The sequence below is a fragment of the Gossypium arboreum genome, chromosome 3 (assembly GCF_025698485.1).
Source record: "Gossypium arboreum isolate Shixiya-1 chromosome 3, ASM2569848v2, whole genome shotgun sequence".
NCBI lineage: Eukaryota > Viridiplantae > Streptophyta > Magnoliopsida > Malvales > Malvaceae > Gossypium > Gossypium arboreum.
The window spans coordinates 122635254-122660095 of record NC_069072.1 but is presented as its reverse complement, the minus strand read 5'-3'; the positions used below and the strand labels follow the sequence as shown (position 1 = coordinate 122660095).

At 32.6% G+C, this 24842-nt stretch overlaps 2 protein-coding genes across 2 annotated transcripts; both read right to left on the bottom strand.

Moving 5' to 3' along the window:
• Positions 1 to 3532: 3532 nt before the first annotated feature.
• Positions 3533 to 7537, bottom strand: LOC108458123 (nitrate reductase [NADH]). Its single transcript, XM_017757393.2, has 4 exons — positions 5947 to 7537; positions 5705 to 5845; positions 5156 to 5388; positions 3533 to 5038 (listed from the first exon to the last, which is right to left on the bottom strand). The coding sequence occupies exons 1-4, from the start codon at positions 6923 to 6925 to the stop codon at positions 3722 to 3724; spliced, it is 2670 nt and encodes an 889-aa protein (XP_017612882.1). The 5' UTR covers positions 6926 to 7537; the 3' UTR covers positions 3533 to 3721.
• Positions 7538 to 18155: 10618 nt separating this feature from the next.
• On the bottom strand, positions 18156 to 24457 carry LOC108460650 (mitogen-activated protein kinase kinase kinase 1-like). Its single transcript, XM_017760228.2, has 9 exons — positions 23214 to 24457; positions 22239 to 22323; positions 22048 to 22110; positions 21105 to 21262; positions 20585 to 20657; positions 20430 to 20489; positions 19302 to 19412; positions 18771 to 19018; positions 18156 to 18563 (listed from the first exon to the last, which is right to left on the bottom strand). Exons 1-8 carry the CDS (start codon positions 24218 to 24220, stop codon positions 18809 to 18811), a joined length of 1767 nt encoding a protein of 588 aa, XP_017615717.1. The 5' UTR covers positions 24221 to 24457; the 3' UTR covers positions 18156 to 18563; positions 18771 to 18808.
• Between the last annotated feature and the right edge of the window lie 385 nt (positions 24458 to 24842).

Sequence of the window (24842 nt, the reverse complement as noted above, 5' to 3'; positions counted from 1 at the left end):
TTACAGTTTTATACAATTATTTCTCGTAAATTAAAAGACGGAGAAAAACAATTGGACTTTTTATAAAATAGTAATGTAATTTGAATGTGATTGATAGAAATAAAGAAAGCAAATGATAATGAAATATTTGAAAAAAGAAAACAAAACACGAAAAGACAATGAAGTAGCAACTGGTCCACCCACTTGCTCCTCCATGTACATATATGTATATAATTCTATCATCCATAGGATTTGCTTTCGTCCTTCTATACTTTTTCTATCTGACAAATTTGAAGTTATTACCAAAAGGAAATTTCCTTATCAATGGCTTAGAATATAAAAAGGTTATCAATCTGGAAGTCACTAACATTATATTATTTACTATACTGATCATCACAGTCAAGTTTGGTGTTTTGAGGACACTAATTTCAATTGGTTAGTTAAACTTGATTATCATCAACATTAAGACGGCTCTATAACACATTTGATGACAAGATATTTTTAGGGACGAAGATAGAAATATTGTGTCGGGGTTGAAATAAAAGTAATAATTTTTTTAAAAAAATATAGAACAAAAAATAAACAAATTAATTAACCCTTAGAGAGCCAAAATGACTTCAAAAGAGGACAATAATCACATCCTTTCAATATATTAAAAATCCATTGGATCAATTATATAAGAATGGGTTAACGCTTTTGTTTAAAAATAATATAGACCGTTTATTTATTTATTATGTTATTATAATAAGTAAAAAAAGAAAAAGCAACTTATTATATATACACACATTTGATGGTGTTAGGAAAGTGACAGCACAAATTGCTGTCCTTGGCTGCTAGACATTGGAGCACTAAATAAATAAATAAATAAACAAATAAACATATAAGCAAATACTTGTAATTAATAAATTATAAAATGTTATTATGATCCAAAGTCTTTGGAGATAATGCTCAAATTGTGGACTTTAATATTCATATTCTAATTTCTACCCTACCAACGAACATGCCCACTTACATTTCAACCAATTTAAAATCTCACATTTCGAAGATAAAAATTAATCAATTAATCAATTATCCTTTTAATATTAATTTAAGCAATTGGATTCTAATTGTTAAATTTTGCAAGCCTAGTTTTAATTTAATTATATATAATATGTAAAAATAATAAAAATATTTTTAAAATTAATTTAATTTCTAGTTTGTCCCAAATATAGAAGAAAAAATGGCATCCATCATCAAGATTTTTAAAGAGCGAAATTAAATTGTATTATTTTATCATAATTAAAGCATAATTTTATTATTACAAATTTAAAAATTTAAAAGACTTAAATAAAAATTTTCTATTTTTGGACCATGTCAATCATCACCATATAGTTTAATTAAATAAAAGTGTATTATTTTATAAAAGTCAAAGCCAGTTTTTGTATTTGATAATAAAAAAAAGTGAAAGTGTTGTACTATATAATGTGTATCTACCAAAACTTTATATAATTAAAACATTGTAGCAACAAATAAAAGAAATAAAAACTATGGGTGTTTTACTAAATAACACGATATTTTATTCAGGACATCATCTAATGATGGATGTCGATCATAACAGTGTGAATTATATAAAAATAATTATCAATAAATTAAAAAATTATAAACCCTAAGGTCCAATTTCAAAACCATTTGTCAGAATCTGCTTGATTGATGCAACATATGCCCACAGTGCATAAACTATAAAATATGGTACAATTTAATATGTTATCTCTCATCATTCTGAACCTTTTTAACTTTTAAAAATTGAATAATTTAAATTAGGGTTTAGTTTCCACAACTTGGATTAAAATAATTAGATTAAGATTCATTTAAATGTATACTGACAAAACAAGTAATGTAAAAACTTCATAAAATATTTGAGATTCATTAGAGCTCCCAGGAATCCAATTTATTTTAACCAATAAAAATTGTTATAAACACCAGAAAAATAATTAAAATATAATATAAATTACTATACACAAATAATTAAGAGATGTAAATATATTTCCATAATTTCTTTTACTATTGATATTTTAATAATTTAATCGTTAAATTTATTAATTATACTTTTCATGTATATAAAATGATAGGTTAATTTGATATATCAATATATCGAGCTAAAATACTATTTATATTAAAATATATTGAATAATTAATATTTTTTTAATTTACCTCAAAATTGACATGTATAATTTATATTATTGAAATATGAAATATGCCGTTAAATTATTAAAATATTATAAAAGTAAATTATGTAATTATTAAATATAAATTTGGGGGTAAAGTAAAATGTATAAAAAGATAGGGGTTGGAAGAGATGAGGTGAGGGACATCATGAAATGATTTGCTGGTTTGATTCCAACTTGGTAATTGGAACATGTATTATTAATATAAAAAGGGAAGCAGGGAGGAAAGATAACGTGTAAAAGGACAAAAAGAATAGAGAGGGGAAGGGAGCGCGGAAACTAAACAAAGGCAAAGAGGTGACCCTTGGACGTTCCAAGAACCAAACCCCCATGCATGCATTTAGCTGTATTTAAATTAGAGGGTCAGTCAATATACCATCCTTCTCTCGAACGCCGCGTTCAATTCTAAACCCACCCTGGTCCCATCTATTTCACCCTAATTTAATATCACACTTCCCCCTGTAAATCGCAAATTTTGATAGGAGAAGCCATTTTCTTAAACAGTAGGGGAGACGGGGCGGATGGACTTTTCTCTTTAAAGGCTATAAAGTATTTTTAAATAAAAATAAGAAAAATTTGATTTATTTAAAAATTTTAAAAAATTAAATTTTAAGTTAATTAAATTGAGTTATCTAAGTTATTCAAATATTGGAGTTAACTTGAATAAGAAATTTTAGATTTCGAGTTTGAGTCGAGTTAAATTTTATAATTGAATAATAAATTAATATAAATACCGTTTTGGTCCATATCAATTTTAAAAATAAGCAAATCAATCTCCTCTTAAGAAAAATTAACAAAAAATCAAAATAATTTTAAAATTTAAAAAAAATTTAAAATTCAAACTATTTACAGAAATTCTAAAATTTATATTTTTAAAAAAATTATAAATTTTTAAAAAATATAAAATATATATAATAAAATTTAATAAAATAATAATTTTAAAATCTAAATAAGTGATTAATGATTCAAATTTATCATATTAAAATATATTTTTTACTTAAATTTTTTTAAATATCTATTATTTCAAAATTTTGAATTCTAATATGGAAATAATAATTCTTATTTCTCACACATGTGATTATGAAACACATAAATGTTAGTGTAGAGATAATATTTCTCAATTTTTAGTTTTCGTGTATGAATAAAATTTATAGTATGTCATAATATAATTATTAATAAAATTCATCAGGTTGGTAAATCCACAATGATCACTTTCTTTTGTCTCTATTCGGAAATCATGTTTTCTGGTTTTTGTTTGGAAGGAAAAATTAGTGTTTTCAAAGTCATTAATTTAATAATTCTAATTACCCATAAACTTTTTCTCGCTCTGGTTATTATTTGGAAACGAATTTCTATATAGAACATGATACAAGAAGATTTTTTATTATTATTTATTTTCCTTCTCTCAAACTACAACACCCTTGATTTCTCTATGTACATCTTTTTCCCAACAACTTTGCTATGCCATGGGAAAAATTAATAATAATACAAGACAAAGAACAGTGACTAAAAAACATTTAAACATCTCCAAATTTTCCTTAAAATACCAACAAAAAATCCTTGACGTCATACTTCATCTTCTCTATGTTAGGCTGCACGGCGAACTGGATCATCGGCGGCGGCCCACAAGCCAACGCAAGGGTGTCGCTGGAGCCCTCCGGGATGTGATCCCTCATTACACTTTCCGTGATGAAACCTGTGCTATATTGCCATCCTTCCCTTATAGATTCTTGTACGACGTACCATACTTTCAACCGATCATGCTTCTTAGCCCAGTCGTCGAGCTCCTCTTTCAGCAAAATGTCGTCCTCGGTTCGGTTTGCGTACACGACATACATCTCGGTCTCGTCCTTGGGGTCTTTTAAAATGGCTTGGATGAGTTGATAAATGGGGGTGATCCCCGTCCCACCGGCTAACATTGCTAGTTTCTTGGCAAACTTGGGTTTGCCGTGAACCAAAAAGTTGCCCTGACCGGTGTATTCGATGTGACCCAAAGGACCCTTCACGTCTAGTGACGAACCGAGGGGGAGAGAGTCCAAATATTGTGACATGAGGCCACCGTTAGGGAATTTCGGGTGCACCCCTTTGAAGTAAATCTTGACGACTAGATCAAAGTGGCCAACTTCATCAATGCTACTAGTTGGGGTGTAGGCTCGCATGCAAAGCTTATCACCAATGGTGGCACACAAAAATATGTGCTTCCCTACAGGTAACCCGAGCACTTGATCTTCCGACGGCAACGCGAATCGGAACCGACGAACGTCATGGGAGATGGATGTTTTTTCGACGAGTTTGCATGGGATTTTCTCACGTGGAATAAGCGCCACAGGTCTTGTGGGCGCAACTTCTTTAATAGGAGCTAAAAAGCTCATGTTGGACGCTCCATGCACGGAAGTATTAGGCGAGGACCCCGCCGAGTCGGAAACATATCCCGACGTTAACAACTCACCGATTCGATAATCTTCTAGCATTTTCTTGGCTTTGTCGGAGTGAATGGCGTCGAACTCCTCGGTGCAGTCGGTTCCGGCGTTGATAAGAATACTGTCGGTGCCACCAGGGTGATCCTTGAGGAACCGAGTGCAATCATAGATGTTACCATGGACAACGATCCAAGCCGAATCAGCAGAGTTGTGTTTATTGACCTCGGACATTGAAAATGTTTTGGAGGCAGTGTTCATGAAAGGAGAAGAGACACTCTTCTTTATGGTTGGGTTTTCGGGGTGTCGTTCCTTAGCCATCCATCCACCGGATTGGTTGCCCGGCAGTGTCGGGTGCTCGAAAACAATCCCGATTTCACCTTTGTGTGGCCTGCACACGTTTGTTTTTACACGGAACCAGCAGTTGTTCATCATTCCCTGTTACATGTGAATCATTAAACCTATTAACTCCATTAGTGGGGAACAGAGAACAAGAATATAGAGCAGTTTATTCTTTTAAAAACATGTTAAAAAAAGTGAAGTGTAGGGTGTTACCATAAGATTCCAAATGAGCTTTTCGGGCTGGGTGTTATTGGTCTCATCCCAGGCTCGAACCGCTATCTCTTTGGCACCCAAAAGGTCAAGCACTTCGACCTCAAGCGACCAGAAGCACCAGCACCAGAATTTACCGTATTTATTACGCTTTTCGGGGTGGTCCAACGTGCACACTTGCCAAGTTTCACCACCGTCCATTGTTACTTCTACACGTGTTACCTTTTTCCCACCGCCTGTCGTCAATTTTACACCAACATAAAGCGCGTTTAGCTATGGGATGATTAACTACATTTCCACGACTCTTCCAAAAAAAAGAGGAAAAGGAACATAAGAAAGGCTGATTCTCATCGCCCACAACTTGCAGTCACAAGCACACAAGTTGCAATCCAACTACTTAGCTTTGACCTTAAATCTAGTCCAGTTTTACAAAGGTGCTTGGACCTTAGTTAACAGCCAACCATGTCGGGGACTTTAGTACGTACAGTTGGAATCCAATTGGAGGAAAAAGACCAGAAGATTCACTTTGTAAAAACGAAGTTTTGAACTCACCCGAATATGAATAGCCCCTCAGAGTGTACGGCCTCTGAGTTGTCCACGAGTTGATTGGTAGGATCTCTTCATGACAAGGCGTCGTTATCACCGAGTTGATGTTTAGCTCATTGATGACGTATTCCGGCTTATACCACCAAGCTGCAAACATTACATCAGCATGTTTCATTATCAAAAAACTGAATTTCCCATGCAAAATAATTTTACTGCTTAGTAAAAAAAATTAAAAACATTTTTAATACCTTCAGCGTTGGCTAGCTCTGAACCAACATGAGAAGGAAGGACCTTATTATCTCTATAGTGATAAAAATTATCAGATTCTTTCGTTGTAACAATGATTCGTTTCAACCATTTCACCATTCTCCCGCCGATGAACCCTGGTATGATGATTCGAACAGGGAAGCCGTGGTCCGGGGTTAAAAGTTCCCCGTTTTGCATGTAAGCTAATATAATATCCCGAGCTGGGTCCATGGCGAATTCCTTCTTGATGCTAGTTCCATACTTGGATCCGCCGCCGCCGGGCAAATGCTCAGCTCCTTCGAAACACACATTGAGGGCGCCATGTTTCTTGCTGTAGATCCCACATCGTTTGAGCAAGTCACGCAATGGTACACCCCTCCATATCGACGTGGAAATCCCCGACGCTCCCCAGTTGAAACCCACCGTTGGTTTGATCATGTTTTGTTCTTTACGACGGTTCCCGGCGCAAACCAAGGTAACCGGGAACTCACGGCTTTGAAACTCTTTCACGAGCTGATCCATCGTCAACTTCATTGGCCTTTTAACTAAACCGGTTATTTCAACGGTCCAGTCATCCCACGAAGCTTTGGGGACCGCACCGTGGTTACGAACGTAGTGGAGAGGAACGGGAGTGATGAAACCGTGGTACATGAGGCGGTTCAAAGGGGGTTCAGAGTTGAAAGGGTGTTTCCCTGTAAGACGGACTAGGGAAGGGTTCCGCTCGATCCAGTTATCAGCGGTTGCTTCGTCTCGAGGGTCCAAGATTGACGATTCAACCTCGTTGTTGGATTTGACGACCATGGCTTTGTAATATTCGATCTCGTTATCATCATCATCGCTGGAGGATTCATAATCATGGTCGAGGAAAACCTGGTGAACATGACGGTGGGTTGGGGTTGGACCGGGCTTCAAGGGGGTGTACACGCCGTTCAAAGTCGGTTCAAGCCCCCTGAATTGTCTATTATCGACCGAAGCCGCCATAACTATGGAGATTCAATATTTACTTGAAAACAAGAAAGAAAATTCTCTGTTTCTCTTTCTTGACTGGATTTTCTTTTTTGTTTCACTGAGAAAATGAAGAAACTGGGGGAGGGTGAAGGCGTTTAAATAGCCTCGTGGAGGCCATAAACATATCAAATGGGACCCTCTGCACGATTGCGTTGTAAACCTGGTCACTAAATTCAAATGGTTTTTGTATTTGCCTTTTCTAATCAAAAGAAGTTTTTAAAAATATTTGTATTTTCTTTTTCAATCCCCTTTTTTCCTGGGAGAGAAATTATATTCTGTGTTCTTTGTCGGGGGCTGAGATGCGGCCGTCGCGCCGAGCCACGGCTCCATTCGCTGCGCTGAGTTAAGAAAGCAGTTAGCTAGCCAGCCACACGATTATTTCCGTGGATCAACAGACTGATAAATACGCACCACTTACATACAATAAAATATCTACTAAAATTTTTATTATTATTTTTTAAAAAAATTGATCAATAGGACGAAAAAATAATGATTCCTGGGACACTTTTTTGAACAAATCTGGAAATATAGAAGAAGGTGTGTGGAGGGAAAAATATCAGTATTAATTAGGCTCTCAAATTAATAAGCATAAAAAGAGAATATTCAGCTCAATCAATGTTTATATGTATAGGTTGAAAATGATTTATTGGCTCTGCTTAAACCTTGCCTATAGGCACGGATTAAAGAATAAATGATATTGTTTAAGTACAATATTTTAAAAAATATACAAAACACATGTAAGTTGCTAATTGAGTCTTAGCTCGATTGGTATAGGTATTATTACCAATGTAAAATGACATGAATTCAAGTGTGTTGATGCACATTATCTTTCTATTTATGAGTTAAAGAAGAGTTATGGATAATTTTAGATATTATGTAAAAAAAACCCAATATGTAAGTTTAATATTCTCAAACATGCATATACCAACATGGAAACACAGCAAACAAACAAAACTAGACGATTTGAGCGACTAATCCAATCTATTTTTTACATTCATAGGAGTTCGACTATATTTCTACTTTTTTCTAAACATTTCTAACATTATTTTTATTGAATTTAGAAACAAATGTAAAGAATTAACCATAATTTTCTTTCCATTTAGATCTCATCTTACTAGTATCACTAGAAATTGGTAAATATTTTTAATACTAACTTTTCCTATATTAGCTGTAGTCTATCCTTTTCGGAATTGATTGACAGCAAAGTTTTATTCATTTGGATATATATATATATATATATATATATATATATACTAAGTTTTAAAATATCTTTTTATACAAGTTGTAACTAATTTTATAAATATTTACGGTTTATGTTCGATGTTCATGATTGTCTCTCTCAACAATATTGTTTCTAAAACTTATATTTTCTCCTTAAAAGTAATACATGTCTTACCATTGTACTCAACTACTTATTGGTAACGTGTTAACCTTTTTATATCTATATTACCAACAACATAAAATATTTAACTAATGATTTTGTATTAGATGAACATAAATTACTTATTATTGAAGGGACTAGTTTTTGACTTTTTATTGAATAGGTTTTATTATTGAAATATATAATGGGAAATTAAGTGGATTTTTTTATTAGAGAATAACATTCAAATCGAGTATTCATGACATTTTTCACCAATAAACAAAGGGTTAAACTTGAAGAAAATGGTCTAAGGCTGTTAATCAATATAATGTCATATCTTTTGACATTACAATTTTATGGTCTAAAAATATTTGTACTAGATGTCAGAAAATCTAAAATGTCATCAAATATCTTTGTGAAAAGAAATTATTCATAAAAAGTTATGTTTGTATTTTCTAAAAAAAAAAAAAATCAGAATTTAATCCATTAGATATAAGTTTATTATATGAATAAATTTTAATACCAGCTTTAATTTAATATATAATATAATATATGAATTTTAATTTTATAATTTTCAGCGTAAATTTTTATCTTCATTTAATTTTATATATGAATTTTTATTGCAACTCAACTATACACATTTTAAAAATTAAATCTAGATAATTCCAAGTTGTGGATATAATAAGTAAGCATAAACGATGCCATGTTGATAGTTGTGCTTGTGGTTTTATGAAAGAGTGGATTAAAATTAAAATTTCATATATATATATATATATATATTTAATAGCATAAAATGAAATTTAATGTATCAAATTGTTTGATCAAAATTTATGTGTAGTTTTGATATTTATATTCATTTATTATATGATTTTCCTGTACTTGTTAAGGGTGTTTTTCATTTCGGTAAAGTGTTTTTCCACATAAATACAATAAAGAACACTTGATTTTAGAGTCAAAAGTGTTTTTCATCTAAACACAAAAAGTAATATTTAAATTAACCTAAATCTTGACTTTTGCGTTTGGAAACGAAATGATCAAAATATCCTTATTTATATTAACTATTTAAAAGTTATATAAAAATTAGATTAATTTATATTTTATGTATCATTATATTAAATTATTTAAATATCATTTATTATTATATTTAAAATTTTAAAATATATTATGTATAATTAATTTTACAAATAATTTATACTAATTACTCAAAATGTATCGTATCATTGAATTAAATTATTTAAATATTGCATAACTTAATTAATATTTTACTTTCCACTATCATGTTTAAAAATAATATTTCAACTTTCAATAATAATTTTGACAACAATATCAAACACTTAAAATTAATATTTTTCGAGAAAACAAAACCTAAGTGATGTGTTTATTATATTAATATTTAAAAATAAAATTACATATCTTATTAATCTCGCTTTTACTCATCTTTAAAGCTATAATTACACTACTTTTTTTTTTGTTGTTGCTTTCCATTATAGTTATTATGACTGTTAAATAAAAAATATATTTAAGATCACAGATGTGTAAGACAAATAAGAAAAGGGATAAATTTTACTAGGTGTGGAAATGAGGGAAGTGGCGCATGGGAGAGCTCAACGGCCAACCAGCAAAAAACAAAATACATGGGGCGGGTTTTGGTGTAGCTCAACAAAATACAATATAGTTGAAAATTAAAATGCCTCACTATCTCTTTACTCAATAAATAAATAAATAAATTAGTTTATATATATTAGATCAAATAGTAAATTAATTTTTTATTAAAATTTTAATTATTTTTACTGTTAAAAACTTATTTTATACAAATTTACTTGTTTTTTAATAGATAAAATAAAATACATGTGTCTTTATGATACTTATATTCAATATCAAAAAAAATATTTCCTATTTAAGAATTCCAAATTTAATCAAAACTCGAGGTAATTAGGAAATATAAAAGAAAAAAGATATCAAATCAGAAAAGAAAGAAAGAACGAGGAAAAAAATAGTGAAAAGGGAAGTGAAAAAAAGATCACAACTGGGGAAGGGAGGAATTAGGGAGAAAGGGGCAAGCAAAAGAAATGGGACGTTGGCTCTTGGGGGAAACGATGAGCCAAGCTCCCTTGGTTTTTTGGTGGCCCGTCAACTGCTTTGCCTGACATACCACACTTTATAGCAGACAAATTTGCGTGTCAATACTTGAATGAGGTCCATAGATTTAGGGCCAACTTTCTTTAACACTTTTTGGGGTTCAATTATAAACTACTCTGCTCCTCACATTTATTTTTGTACGATGTGATTCTCCAAGGAAAATAAATAATAAAATATCAAAGACAATGTGGGAAGGGGAGATACAATGGGGGGTTTATACAACATTAGGATTCAATGTTATATACACTTTGAACCTTTTTGCATTCAGCTTTGACTAGAAAACTGGGAATATAAGCTCACAAATTGTGAATGGATCAAGTGGCACCTCATATTTCGGGTTCATACCTATGTGGCTGCTTCACTACTTCATTATTTATTTCACTTTTTCTTTTTTTAGTTTTATTCAATAAATGCAATTTGTTAGCTAAAAAAGGCTGTTTCACTTGGGTGGTAACATGTGCTTCAGCATGTGTTCAAAGTTGATTGGCCATTGCAAACATTGTGATTGCCTTATTTAACATGCCAAATGAAGTTTCCAGGAATGATGGTGTTATATAATTTGCTGTCACCAATATTCTTATAACATACAGGTACAGTTAACTTGTAGAGTAAAAAATAAAAAATAAAGACGACACTGTGTTTACTTTAAAAAAAATGACATATGGCATTAATGAAGTTAGATAAAATATTATAGAGGTTATTGTATTAGGAGTTGAATGTTATTTTGCTTCCTCTATTAAAAAAGATAAATTAATTTTGTATATTAAATAAAAGAATAAATTGATTATTCTGTTAAATTTTATCTATTTTATTGTTAAAATTGGTCTCTGTACATTAACATGTAATTATTTGATTATTTTATCACTCATGCTAGTTTTTAAGAGTAGATTTGGATCAAATTTTAATAGAAAAGATCAGTTTCTTGTTTGATCTAATGTAAATTTACCTATTTTTATTAGAGAAACCAATCGTAATTTGATACTTAATGTAAAAACCTCTATGATATTTTTACCATTAAAGTAATAAATTTCGATAGTTATATACAGGTATAACAATATATATACTTATCTATTGTAGTTTATCATTATCACCAACATTAAAACAAGCATCAATAGCACATTGTTTGGTATTCAAGATTCTGCCAAAAAAGGGTTTTTGGTGGAATGATTATCATCACTTTTTTATAAATAAAAAAAAAAAAAAAAGAGGAAGAAGAAGAAGAAGAAAATGGATGAAACAATTATGGTGATTTTGATTCATGAATCCAACAAAGATACTGCAGAGTCCATAACTTAAAAAGTGCAGTAGGTTCCAGGTTATGACTTTTAGAATATTTTCTTTGCGCCAAAAAAAAAAGAAAAAGAAATAATCCTTTTCGTTAATTTCATGCGACCAAATAGTATTTATCTTGTTCTTTTTTTTTTTTTTTAAAAAAAAAGCTAAACCTTTTGCAGCACTACTTTAAGATATACACGAATACAAATATATGTTTATATACATTATAAATAGAATGGTCAGCTCAGGTTGAAGTATGATTTCGAAAAATATTTCATGTCTGTTTTTAAGTCGACCCACTTTGCTTCACTATCCAAATTAATAATAAAATATTAAAATTTATATTTTATATACTTTTATAATTAAGTTTAAATTTTAAAAATTATTTTTTTTATTTGGGTAGGGTCGATTTGAGGTGTGAAAATCCTCAAGTTGGGCCTACTTGACTGGGCAGGCTACCCGATCATTTGACAAGTCTAATTATAGATTAGTGGTGAGTAAAATCTAATTCGATTCAAAAAATTCGATAAAAAATTTAAATTTTAAATTAAATAGTTCGAGTTATTTAAGTTAATCAAGTTATTCGGATCAACTCGAATAAAAAATTAAATTTTTCGGTTTAACTCGAATATGAATTACACAATTCGAGTTATCCAAAAATCTGAATAAGAAAAGACAAAACTACGTCGTTTTGATAAATGTTTACTTTTTTAAAAGTTAAAATTCAAAATAATTAAGTTAAAAGGCAAAACTATATTGCTTTGATAAATGTTTACCCATTAAGTTATTATATTGTTCATCTAGTTAAATAATCTTGTACTTCGTCCACCAGTTAAATAATCGGTCCATCTAAATGCAACATTAAATATAAATAATAGTGTAGGGCCCAATAAACAACAATCCAAGATACAAAGCCCATTTACAACCCAAATACCACCTCACTAAATCACGCCACTAACTCCAACACCCCACTAAACCGACCACTAAACCACCCCACTAACTCCATCACCTCACTTGCTTGCAAAAAGAAAGAGGAATCAGTTGTAAAATTTGGCTATAAAAGCCATTCAAAACTATTATAAAGGGGGCTAGTTTTTGAAGATTAATCAAGGATCAAAGCAAAAGAGGTTTTTTTTGTCTATTCTCATTTTAAGTTCTTTGTTTGTTTATTTTTTTTCTTTCAATTTTATTTTATTTTTTTTATACGAAAGTAAAAATAAAGGGAAGAAGCTTACCCATTTTAAAATTACCGAAAAAGGATTTTTTTTTAGGTCCGGCTGTCGTGTACAGTGGTGCCGATGGCAGCTCGTGGAGGTCCGGTGACCGGAGCAAGGCCAGACCAATAGCCGGATTTAGAAGGGAGGGGGAGAATATTATTTTTAATATTATTATTATTATATATTATTATTATTATATTATATTTATTTTATTACTGTTACTATTATTTTATATATATTTATTACCATTATTTATTTATTATTATTATTAGTAACATATTATTATTATTATTATTTTATTATTATCATGGTACTATATTAAATAGTTTTGTACTGTTATTGCTACTATTATTATATTTTCATTCTATTTATTTATTTACCTAAAACATTATATACCTTTATTTTATTTTATCATTTATTTATATCTTCTTATATATTTTTTTCCCATATATTATTTTATTGTTATTAATATATTATTATTATTGTCTTCTATTTTGTTGTTGTTATTATTATTTTAATCGTTATTACTATGTTTATAGTTACTGTTAGCATGATTCTATTATTACTATTATTATCGTTAATTAATTCTATATTTTCATTAGCTTATATATTTTCTTTTTATATTTGTTATGATTATTATTATTATTATTGTTTTATTATTACTACTTACATACTTTCATCATCCTCATATATATATATATATATATATTATTTTCTATTTTACCATTAATATTATTATTAACGTATTATTTTTTATTAATGTATTATTATTATTTGCGTTATTAACTATGTTATTTTATTATCATTTCTTTTGATTGTCTATGTTAGTTTTAAAATTGGTCCATCTTGTAGTTTTCGTTAATTGTTTTTTTAGTATTTGTGTTTTGTAATTTATTAGTGCGACATTTTATTCAGTAAATTATTGTTTAAAATAAAAATGCTTTTCGTTTAATTGTTTCTTTTTATTCGAAAGTTTTTTCAAAATAAAGGTAATATTCTGTATTTGAAAATTTGAGAGATTGTGCCTTAACTTACTGGGTTCCGATTTTTCATTCGACCCAAATAACCGAATATCTTTTTTTTTTAAAACTTAAATGCATAACTTTTGAAAATTAAAAGACTAACTTATTTTCGAGGGTTTGAAATGTTGTATCCTAATTTACTGGGTGTGACATTTTATTTCTTCGAGATAAGAGGGTCTTAGCATTTCATTTAATTTATTCAAGTATTCTTTTAAAAAAAATAACATAAAAGGATCGTATTCTAAAATCTTTTCAAACATTCGACGTTAAAACATTAATTAATCAATTCGGTACCAATTTTGGGCGTTACGAGGGTGCTAACCCTTCCTCGTGCGTAATTGACTCCCGAACCTTTATTCTCGAATTTCGTAGATCAAAATCATCGTTTTAATAAATCAAAATATTTTATTAAAATGATCAAACTCAAGGTGATCCGATCACACCTCGGAAAAGATTGGTGGCGACTCCATTTTTGTTTTTAAGTCGACTCCCGTTTTTCAAATTTAAAATGGTTTTGATAAATAGGATTCGTTAACTCGACTCGATTTGACTCGAAATTTTTTGACTCGATTCGACTTAATTCGAAAAAATTTAAATTGAGTTCAGTTACTAAAATAGGATTTGTCAACTTGACTAACTCGAAAATTTTTACTCGATCGAATACTCACCCCTATTGTATATAGTAGAAGAAAAAATTATAAAAGAAATTATTAAAGTGACAAATGGTATAAGTACCATGGAGGTCCTTGTACTATGAGTTAGATTGCATTTTGTCCCGTTGACTCAAAAAAATGAGCAAAATAATTCTTGTACATTAAATCTAAGAGCAAACTAGTCCTTTCAATTAAAAATTCCATACATTTTTACTGTTAAAAATTAGCGTGGTAACAAAATAATCAGATAGTTACACATGGCATGTCATGGGTACCTCATGTCGACATACATGGACCAATTTTTAACAAAAAAAAGTGGATGAAATTTTTAATATAAGGACAAATTTACTTTTTGATCTAATGTACAGAGATTAATTTGTTTATTTTTTGAATAGAGAGCAATATGTAATCTGACTCCTTGTATAAAAATTTTAATGCTACTTTTACGTATAGAAAATTTATTGTGAATTATTGAAAGCATTCATCACGTAGACTCCAACTCTCATACATATTATATTTCTGGTTGTGATATTGTTGAACAAAATAAAAATAAAAATTTGAGTTATGTTATTCGGTATTGTAATAACAGAGCAAAGCCCGAACAATAAACACAATTAGTGTGACTCAAACTCAAGCCATACCTGGAGCCATCACAAGAGGTTCTAAAGTATTTATATTTGAACATATATTTGGTGTAATATATATTTGATTATAGATTGACATAAAAAAAATTAAAATATGTGACATTGCTATTGATATTATAACTAAAAAAATGATTGTGCTTTTTTGTGTAATGGCCTTACCCAAGTTTATTGGATTGATTGAGATTAATGCTAGTGATCTCAAAAATATGCAAAATTTCCATACCAAAGAGTTGTTTTAATAGACAAAATACATAAATAATTTTCACTACAATTTTACACTGCGATTTTTTTAATAATTAGGGATATTGGATCGAGGTTGTTAAAATTCAATATTAGTGACAACCGAAACCTTTCCCTAATTCATTTGTCTTCAAGGTTTTCTTTTTTGGCGGGCTATGTTTCTCTTGACGGCATGGTCCCCGCCGGTGTTCTTGTGCGGGTCAGGTGCAACTTCAACCTTCCTCTCCCTCCCTTCCCCAAGTGTGGCAGCTAGGATTCCTTATTTTGAGGTTATGGTTTGAGCTCAGTTTTGGGCTTGTGTTTTATTTTGCTGGGCTTTGTATCTGAGTTTGTTTGCGCTTAATGTTTTATCATCCCTGTGGTTAGATTATACTTGTTACTGATGGTTTGATGTCTATGTACCTTGTTCTTTCATGACATGGGTACGTTCTTTTTTGACCAATCTGAAATAAATAAATTGTTAAAAAATATTTAAAAATATAAAATTTGATTCAACCATTTCAATTGTTGGTTTTTAAATCCGATTTAATCTATTTGTACGAGTTACGGTCAATCATTTTTTGTCACTCTTCGAACTAATATCTCGATCGATGTTCAGTCCAACTAATTAATATAATCTAGTTCAAGCCACACTAATTTTCACTTGATTTCGAGATGATCCATTGAGAATATCCCTTGATTTCGGCTTCATCTCTCAACTGTTATTCATCATTGGCTCGGAAGTGCTGGCGATACTACTGCTGAAAGTAGCAACTATTGATGGCCACCCACGTTATAGATTTCCACCATTTATGCGTCAAATTATCTTCAATCTATTACCATGCATTACTGATAGTAGGCTAATTTGGAAGATTGTGTATAAAATTTAATAACTTTTCCGAGAAGAAACGTCGAAGAGCATCATTTGAAAGATTTTTTTATATATTTAAGACAATACTGTTTTTGGTGATTAAAGGAGGGACACTCCATAGTACAATAATCAAGGAATTAGTTTAGGAAACGCAACACCGCCGCATCGGCTAATACAAGCTAGTAACATCCGGGGAACCGAATCCCTTTCACGTGATAAGCTATCATTTGCAAGCCAATCCGCCACAAAATTCACCTCTCTTGGCACATGCGACAATTTCCATTGCCAGTCTTTTTGTAGGAAATGATGAATACCCTCAAATATGGAAAACAGAGGATGGCAGCTACCAACTCCATGCTGGATCATCCTGACCGACACCTCTGAGTCCGACTCGATTACAACAGACCTTATGCCAGCATTCCATGCTTACACCCATGAAAGATACCCCATAACTCAGCCAACACAATGTCGCAACTACCCAAGTTAACAGTAAAGCCAATCACCAATCCTCCGTCTCGTCCGTTAGTATTTAGTTTGTATCATCCCTCCACCGGTTTACTCCAAGCATAAAAAGCTTCCTGCTGCGCACAGCAGCACCCGAAACAGCAGCAACAGCTTCCTTCAGAATTGACCCAATAGCCTGGAGCTTCACAAAGAGTGCCCAGCAGTGCCCCGCAATGGCCATTTCGTTCCTCCATTTCCATATCCGCGAACACAGAGTTGAGAACAATAGAGGCCAGCACCAATGACCAACCCGCCGCTTCTTAAATCATATAAGATAAACTGTCCACCAATCCGCAAAAGATAAAGAATCAAGCTGTCTCGTCGTCCAAAAAAACGCCTCCACAACTCTTGAGCCGCTCTACAATCCCAAAGAATATGAATAACATCCTCTCGCACACAACCACAAAGCCGACTTGAGCCGCTCTACAACCCCAAAGAATATGAATAACATCCTCTCCCACACAACCACAAAGCCGACATGCTTCCGTCTCCGGTATATTCCTGGCCACATTAGTCAATAGCCTATCCTGCCAAACAAGCGACGAACAGTTTGATCTTTGCCTGCGCTGGTATCCTCTATAACTCAACATTAATCGAGTCCGACACATCATCCCACCCCATCCAAATTTGGTAAGCTGATCTAGACTGAATTCACCAGAACTCGTTCCCAACCAGATTAATATATCCTCGTGCTCCACCCTAATTCGGCCCGGATTGGCAAGCACTTGACCAACAATATGACTCGGCAGCATTGTGTTAATCATAGGCAAAAGTAACAAAGATTCAATCGAAACTCCCTAACCGAAACATTCAACAACTCCGAACACTGCCTCGTTAAAATGCTGCAGAAGGGGTCCATCAGCTGTCCAACAATCAAGCCAAAACCTGGTAATGGCCCCATTACCCACTCGCCACAACAGACCCTTCGCACCAGCATGCTTCGCCACAAATGGGAGTTACTGCTATTACCTGTAACGGTAAAAAAATCATCATGACCCAAATATTTTGCAGTCACCCCTCACCCATAACTGAATCGGTTCATGCATCAAATGCCAACCAAGCTTAGCTAATAAAACTTAAATCCATTCCCTCGTAATCTTCTGCCCCAACCCAGAACATCCAAATTGACAAGTTCATGGTATAAATCAGCATAGTTTATCCAGTTGAATCACTCTTTTCTATGTGACAAAAAGTTTTTCCATCTATTATGTAATTACTTAAGATCAAGGTATATATTTCATCATCCAACGGCAGCTAAGTAAACGTCCAGTCCTTGATAGATAGCAAACAAGTTGAATATGTACTTAAAATGTAACTAGTACTAATTTCCATAAAAAATTTAGAGCGATACATATTTACAAATAAATAGTGCGTGCCTCTATTTCTTACAATAATTTCTCCTAGTAAAATTATAATGTTACACCCAAAATAACAAACAAACTAAAGCAATTTCAGAACAGGGAAAATCACAACAAATAATTCAACCGCAGTTCTTTTCTGTACAACATTGTAGTGGGATCATGATGTTTTCGATCTACGGAAATGACAAGGGCCCATAGAATGCCTCATACTCCTTTTTCCTACCCTTGTGCTGACTCTTTAGTCTTTAGGGGCAAAAGTAAAAGGTAAAAAGCATTTGAGCTTATGGACGAAAAGCTGTCTTCCTTCTTCATCATGGACATAGCGGCACCCAAAGAGAATAAACATCTGTGTAAGAATTGAAGTCAAACAAACTTTTCACAAACACATGTTTCACAAGAATCAATATACCATTTTCACTTTATATTTTAGGCATCTTAGGATCTAAAAACACAACACATTGTGACAAAATGGCAGATTCCAGGTCTGATCAAACAGACTAGTTTCAATAGCAAGGAAAGAAATAAATATAACACAAGCAGAAAATATTTATACCTCATAACTTGTTGCAATTTAGTTTCAAGGCTGAACAATCAAAACCGCCGGCCAAGATGAGGGGATGCAGAGCCTGAGTGCGATGGAAGAGGCCTCTTCACAAATGGATGCTGCAAGAGCTTTGCAGCAGTTGGCCGAGCTTCAGGATTGGTTTGTAAGCATTGCATGATAAAATCTTGTGCATCTTTTGACAAAGAATCAGGAATTGGCGGTGGCTCACCTTTACCAATTCTGAACAATGCTTGCATCTGTTTTGAGTTACACAAGAAATCATTAACAATATAACAATATTTAAGCAAGCTACAATTGCATGCATGAAAACGGAGAATATAAAAAATTTAACTAACAACAATACTTGTTCATAGCTCTCCATCGCAGTGCACGACAGAATTCACCCAACTTCATGCCATAAAATTCTATAAGCCATTTCGTCATTTGGTGATGAAAACATACAAATTTCCATATTGCCTATTCTTTCTACTTTTATACTAGATCACTTAATAATTTATATTACAGAGAAAAGCTACATACACATTCCAACTGATGGTACGGAATTTCACGGGTTAACATCTCCAACACAGTACAACCAAGGCTCCATATATCAGCAGGAAGTCCATACCCTTGACCTTTCTGGTTGACAACCTGTAATTCAACAGCTGATGATCAACAAAACATTATTGGTAGTATGTGTCACAAAGTAAATAACTACCATAGCAAAGGCAACAATGGTAACCATGTTTCCGGGGAAAAGGCACTGGAACTTGTTCCCTATGGAAAGAATCACTAGAATCAAGGCAAGAATCAAGGACGCAATCAAGGAGGTTGATTGGATTGTGATTCTGGTTTTATTTTATTTCCTAAGGTTTCTCTATTAGCTGAAAACAAAACTTTCCTAGTATGCTAGGAAATTAGGGTTGCTCTTACTGTAAACCTTTATTTATGACGAAATTAACTAAGGAATAAAACAAGTTGAATTTCCAGAAAATTAAGGTAAGCAACTCCCTTAGTGTTCCATCACCATAGGCAAAACTTGGAATGGAAACAAGGGCAAAGACCCTTCTGTCGAATCTGATTTTCCTGTTAATTGCCTAGTAACTCGATCTCAGACCCATGATCATAACAAAACTCATCTAAGAGAAAACACCATTTAGGTCTGATCTCAAGAGGAGCCAGCATCTTTCACAATGGGAGAAATGCCATAATCAAGCATTTGCAACTATTAGTCCATGAAATTTGTCTAGCCAAAAACAACTTTGTTCAAAATTTCCTGGTGGCTAAAAAGATTTACTTTTTGAAAAATAAGTATTCATTGTTCATGTAAATGAAGCCCTGGGAAATTATGTTGGATCAGCAAGAGAGATTTATACATTTTTCTCTATATAGAGAAACATTGGCCAAGAAATTGTTTCATTTTCATCATATTCATGATTGACTATTCCTAAAAGCTAAAATACCACCACCAGTATCTCTCGGATAGGAGAATATTAGCTAAAAACATATTCTATCATTCCTGTTGTCACCATAGCCATTATTGAGTATTCCAACTAAGCTAGATATCTTGAGCAGTATCACTAATACAGGAAATGTGATGCTCAACACACATCAAACAACAACTATTACAGAATATATCATTTCTGAGTGGAAAGGATAGAAGCAAACCTCAGGGGCCATCCAGAATGCTGTCCCTTTGCATGATTTAACATCATTCAACTTGGTTGCCTGAAGACAAACACCAGCACCAATATCATTACTGTGATCATTTTAGAAGCTACTAAGAAACGAAAGAAAACCAGGGTCGTAAGAGTTGAAAAAACCTTTGCCAACCCAAAATCTGCAAGTTTCACAGATCCGCTTGCATCTACCAATATGTTTGCGCACTTAACATCCCTGTATCAACAAACAAGGAATTAATTCAAGTTCATGGTAACTTAAGCATAACATAGAACAAACAATTTTTAGTTCCAACGTTAAAAACTATAACAAATACCAAGGGAAAAGGACAGAAATCAAGCAGGCAACCAACCTTTGGAAAATAAATACAAAATGATATGTAAAATGTTTAGAAAAACTTCTATTATCAAAGTATATCACATTCTTGACTTTTTAAATGCCTTTTGAGAAGGAATATCAACAGAGATAAGGAATCTTGGGTAAAGCAAAAAGTTCACATTAAAGGGGCAAATTTTCCATATGAAGTAACATAAGCATGTAAGAACATACAACTAAAGTGGCAGTAAAATTTCACATTTAGCTAGATCAAGCAAACAAAATAAATAGATAAAATTAAGCAATATGGTAATTAAATGAGAAGCAGCATAAAAAGTCTCGACTTACCTGTGAACCACATTTCGGTCATGAAGATACTTCAATCCATGCAGAATCTGTCTTGTATATGCAGAGACTTGAGAATCCCTAAGATGATATCTCTGATATAGTTTCAAAAGGGAGCCTTTGGTTACAAGCTCAAGAAAGATGTATAATTTTGATTGATCCTGCAACAATCAAAAAATCGAAAGATGGAAGTTAGACAATTAACAAAACAAAAGTAAAAGGTCATCCTGTTAAGCCAAGGTATTCAACAACCCCACTTGCATAACTAGCATGATAATACTCCAAGAAGCACACATAAATGTAGCGATTTACATGCATCAACAGTCATTCAATATTTGGCATTGAGCTGACAATCTTTTTCTTTTCTTTTCAACCATCTCTCTATAGCTAAACAAGTAAGGCTATTTAAACATAAACTTTGGCATTAAGGCCTTTCTCAGAATACAAGAATATACAGGGGAGGTAGATATGTAACAGTCAAATTGTAGTGCAATAATGCACTAATGCTAAGATTAGCAAAATAGCCTCAAACGGCAGCAGCAATATAACCTTTCAATGGGTACAGATGACAAAACATCCTAAGTCCAAGATAAATTAGTTCCCGTGATAAATTTACAGTAGGCCACAGGATAGCAAATGTTTTCTTTTATCCATGATAAATTTCTATGGATATACACATTCTGTCAAATTTAATTTTTAGAGAAAAATACATTGCAAATGGCTATATTTGAATTTTTTGTTTAATATCTATTTTGATGAGAAAAAAAAAAGTAGGAAAGGAGGCTAAAATATTACAAATGAAATGACAAAAACAAAGAGAGGTTTCTGTCCTAAAACTCAAGAAAGAAAACTAAAAACAAAATTAAGCGTAACCAATTTTTCAAAATTCAGAGAATAACCAAAGTTATCAATTCAAGTGATTATGGTAAATGTGACAAATTAGTACCTTATCTGTGCCATAATACTGAACTATATTTTCATGTTCAAACTGACTTAAAAGCGCAATCTCCTGAAAAAGAAAGGAAAGAGAGAAATTAAATGGACAGAAAAGAAGAAAATAGATATTTCAAGAAAAAAGATTGATTAGCATAAAAGAAACTGAAAATTTAAATAAATAAAAGCCAAGATCTGTCTCACATGTTCAAGTTGGATAACACTTTGCTTTCCCTGACTTCCTTGATCAAGCAACGAAACTTCCTTCACCGCAAAAAAGAATCCATCACTACAGGAAAACGAATGGATAACTTATTAATATAGCACTGAAAGAAAAATATCTCTTCCCTAAAGAAATGCATGATCTACTGAACAAGTGGAAAACCAATTAATTGCTGGCTAGGATAAAATATGCTTTTGTACACTATTATGAAAAAAATTATGATCAGTGATTTTTTCTGTAACTCCCAAGTAAATGTCATCATATAGCTTAAAGCCTATAACAATCCAAAATCTCTACAATTAGCTCCAAATCTCAAAAATCCTAGTGCAGTGTTGCCTCCCTTAATTATGTTTCTCATGTCTTCAAAAACAGTAAACAATAAATTCGTCATCTTGAAATCTATATACAGAACAAGATATCTCCAAGGAAAAAGTTCCTAACCAAATAATACCACCAAAAACATATACTTGAATCGACAATCAAAATCTATTTCTAAAACAGGACTTACTACCATTCACAAATTGCCCACAAAAAATGTAGGTCCAATCATGCAAAACTTCAAGCAGCAAAAATAAAAAACAAAAACAAAGTAACACTTAAAGACAGATGATAGTGCAGGCTAAAATACATCAAACCTTCATGTTCAAGACGCAGAAACATGAGATGTCCAAAAAGTAGTCACATTTGGAATTCACCATATAAATGAAATCTAGCAATCCTAAGATGCTACTATCCTTAATCCATCAAGCCAAACATGTAAGAAGGTGCTCTCTAAAGAAGAAAGGAGCCATACAGAGGCGCTTTCTTAAATGCTTAACTAAGACCAAGAACACTTCCTAACCCCAGATGCTTGAAACAAAAGATAAAATAAGGTGCCCAAAGATAAAATAACTTGCAACAAAAGCTACTAAATGAAAATGGATGTTATATTATAGGCAGAGTATCAAATCACTTACTCAGAAATCCCTTCGTAAACCGATCCAAATGATCCACTTCCCAGAAGCTCACCTTTCTCCCAATAAGTAATTGTCCTTTTGAACCTACCGTTAGGAGAAATATTTGACATAGGCTCTGTTGTAGTACTCGAAGAATCATCATCATTCGAAGTTGTGAAAGAACAAGACTCTGAAAGCACCGCATTGTCTCCTATTCTCATTAAATTTTCCTCCTTAGTATTTCCCTCATTAAACCCACCGTCCTCTCTTTTATATTCTTCGTCATCGGAAGACGAATGTGAGTTAACCGGAATCGCACACCCTCTATCGTCATCGGGGCCGAAATCCCTAAACAGATCCCAGGTGGAGCAGCCGTTATCGATCGCTTTTAGCTTCATTCCCGGAGGTGGCTTTAAAAACGGTGGCCTATCCCCTTTAATTCCACTATTCCCCCCTCCAACAACAACATTCGAAACGCAAGACGTGCTTGACTTCAATTCGGTTGTCGTAGTATTATCCACCGCAATTTTATCAGAAAAGCAGCATTCCCTTTTCGACTCGGACGAGTCCTTCCGAGTCAACTCAGTAGCCAAAACCCTCTCAGCCAATTCATCTACTGTTACTTCAGCGCCCGCGCCGCCTTTTACTAGAGCTGTCTCTTCTTTAGGACTATCCAACCGGTTTAATCTGGACCGAGGCAGAAGATCCGACGACGATCTGATCTTACGGGCCTCCCAGGCGGCGGTCGGGATTGAAAAATCTTCAGGACCATTAAGGCCCAAGCTCCGACAAATTCGATCGAACTCTCCGTCGGTTCCTTCGAGACGAAAGCTTGTTTGATACAAATCGAGCGATCGTGTGACTAGAGGAGAAGAAGAAGAAGAAGAATCATCGAGAGACGAACAAAACGAGCCCGCATCGTAATCGATGTCCTTCGCTGCATTGCGTCGCTCGAGTCTAGGTTTTCTTCTGCTCCTTTTCGAGTCCATGGCGACTCTATTGCTAAAGAATCGAGGTAAGTGATGCATGTGGAACAGAATCCATCAAAATTCAAAAAAAAAGCTAAAGCAGCATAGGGTTTTCGAAAATATCAATTTAACAAAGAGAAACGCTTTTGTTCTTTTTCTCCGTAACTTTCCTAGGAAAATTTAGGTGAGAAAAATTGGGAGCGAAAAGCGGCTGACCTAAAGAGAGAGAAAAAAAAACGTGATAATGGTAGACAGAGTGGCTGGCTAGTAAACGCCGTCGGAAGAGAGAGAAATAAAGAGATTATACGCGTCGCCACGTGTCGCTTGCAAGAAATTTTTAAATCTTTGCATCCAAGGATTACTTTTTTATCCAGTTAGCTCCTTCAGTTTGTAAATTTTATTTTGGATTGTAATCACTAGGCCGTTTGTAATCGAATAGTTGCTTAGACTGTCCATTTGTAATAGTTTAATATTTATAGTTACTCACATTTGTATTTATATTTTAATTGTATGATATTGATTATATTTAAAAAATGTAAATTAATCATATATATTAGATTAAAAATAAATTGATTATTTTGTATATTAAAAATTGATAAATATTTAATAGAAAAATTAATTATTCTTTAATTTAACGTATAAGAATTAATTTGTCTAAATTTTAATAAAAAGATAAAATATA

Coding starts and splice junctions, on each gene's coding strand:
- LOC108458123 (XM_017757393.2), bottom strand. CDS start 6,925: ATGGCGGCTTCGGTCGATAATAGACAATTCAGGGGGCTTGAACCGACT. Junction 5,846..5,946: donor AGAGCTAGCCAACGCTGAAG/GTATTAAAAATG, acceptor TAATGTTTGCAG/CTTGGTGGTATAAGCCGGAA. Junction 5,039..5,155: donor AGCTCATTTGGAATCTTATG/GTAACACCCTAC, acceptor CACATGTAACAG/GGAATGATGAACAACTGCTG.
- LOC108460650 (XM_017760228.2), bottom strand. CDS start 24,220: ATGCATCACTTACCTCGATTCTTTAGCAATAGAGTCGCCATGGACTCG. Junction 21,263..22,047: donor AGTATTATGGCACAGATAAG/GTACTAATTTGT, acceptor TGATTGTTGCAG/GATCAATCAAAATTATACAT. Junction 20,658..21,104: donor GACCGAAATGTGGTTCACAG/GTAAGTCGAGAC, acceptor TTGTTGATACAG/GGATGTTAAGTGCGCAAACA.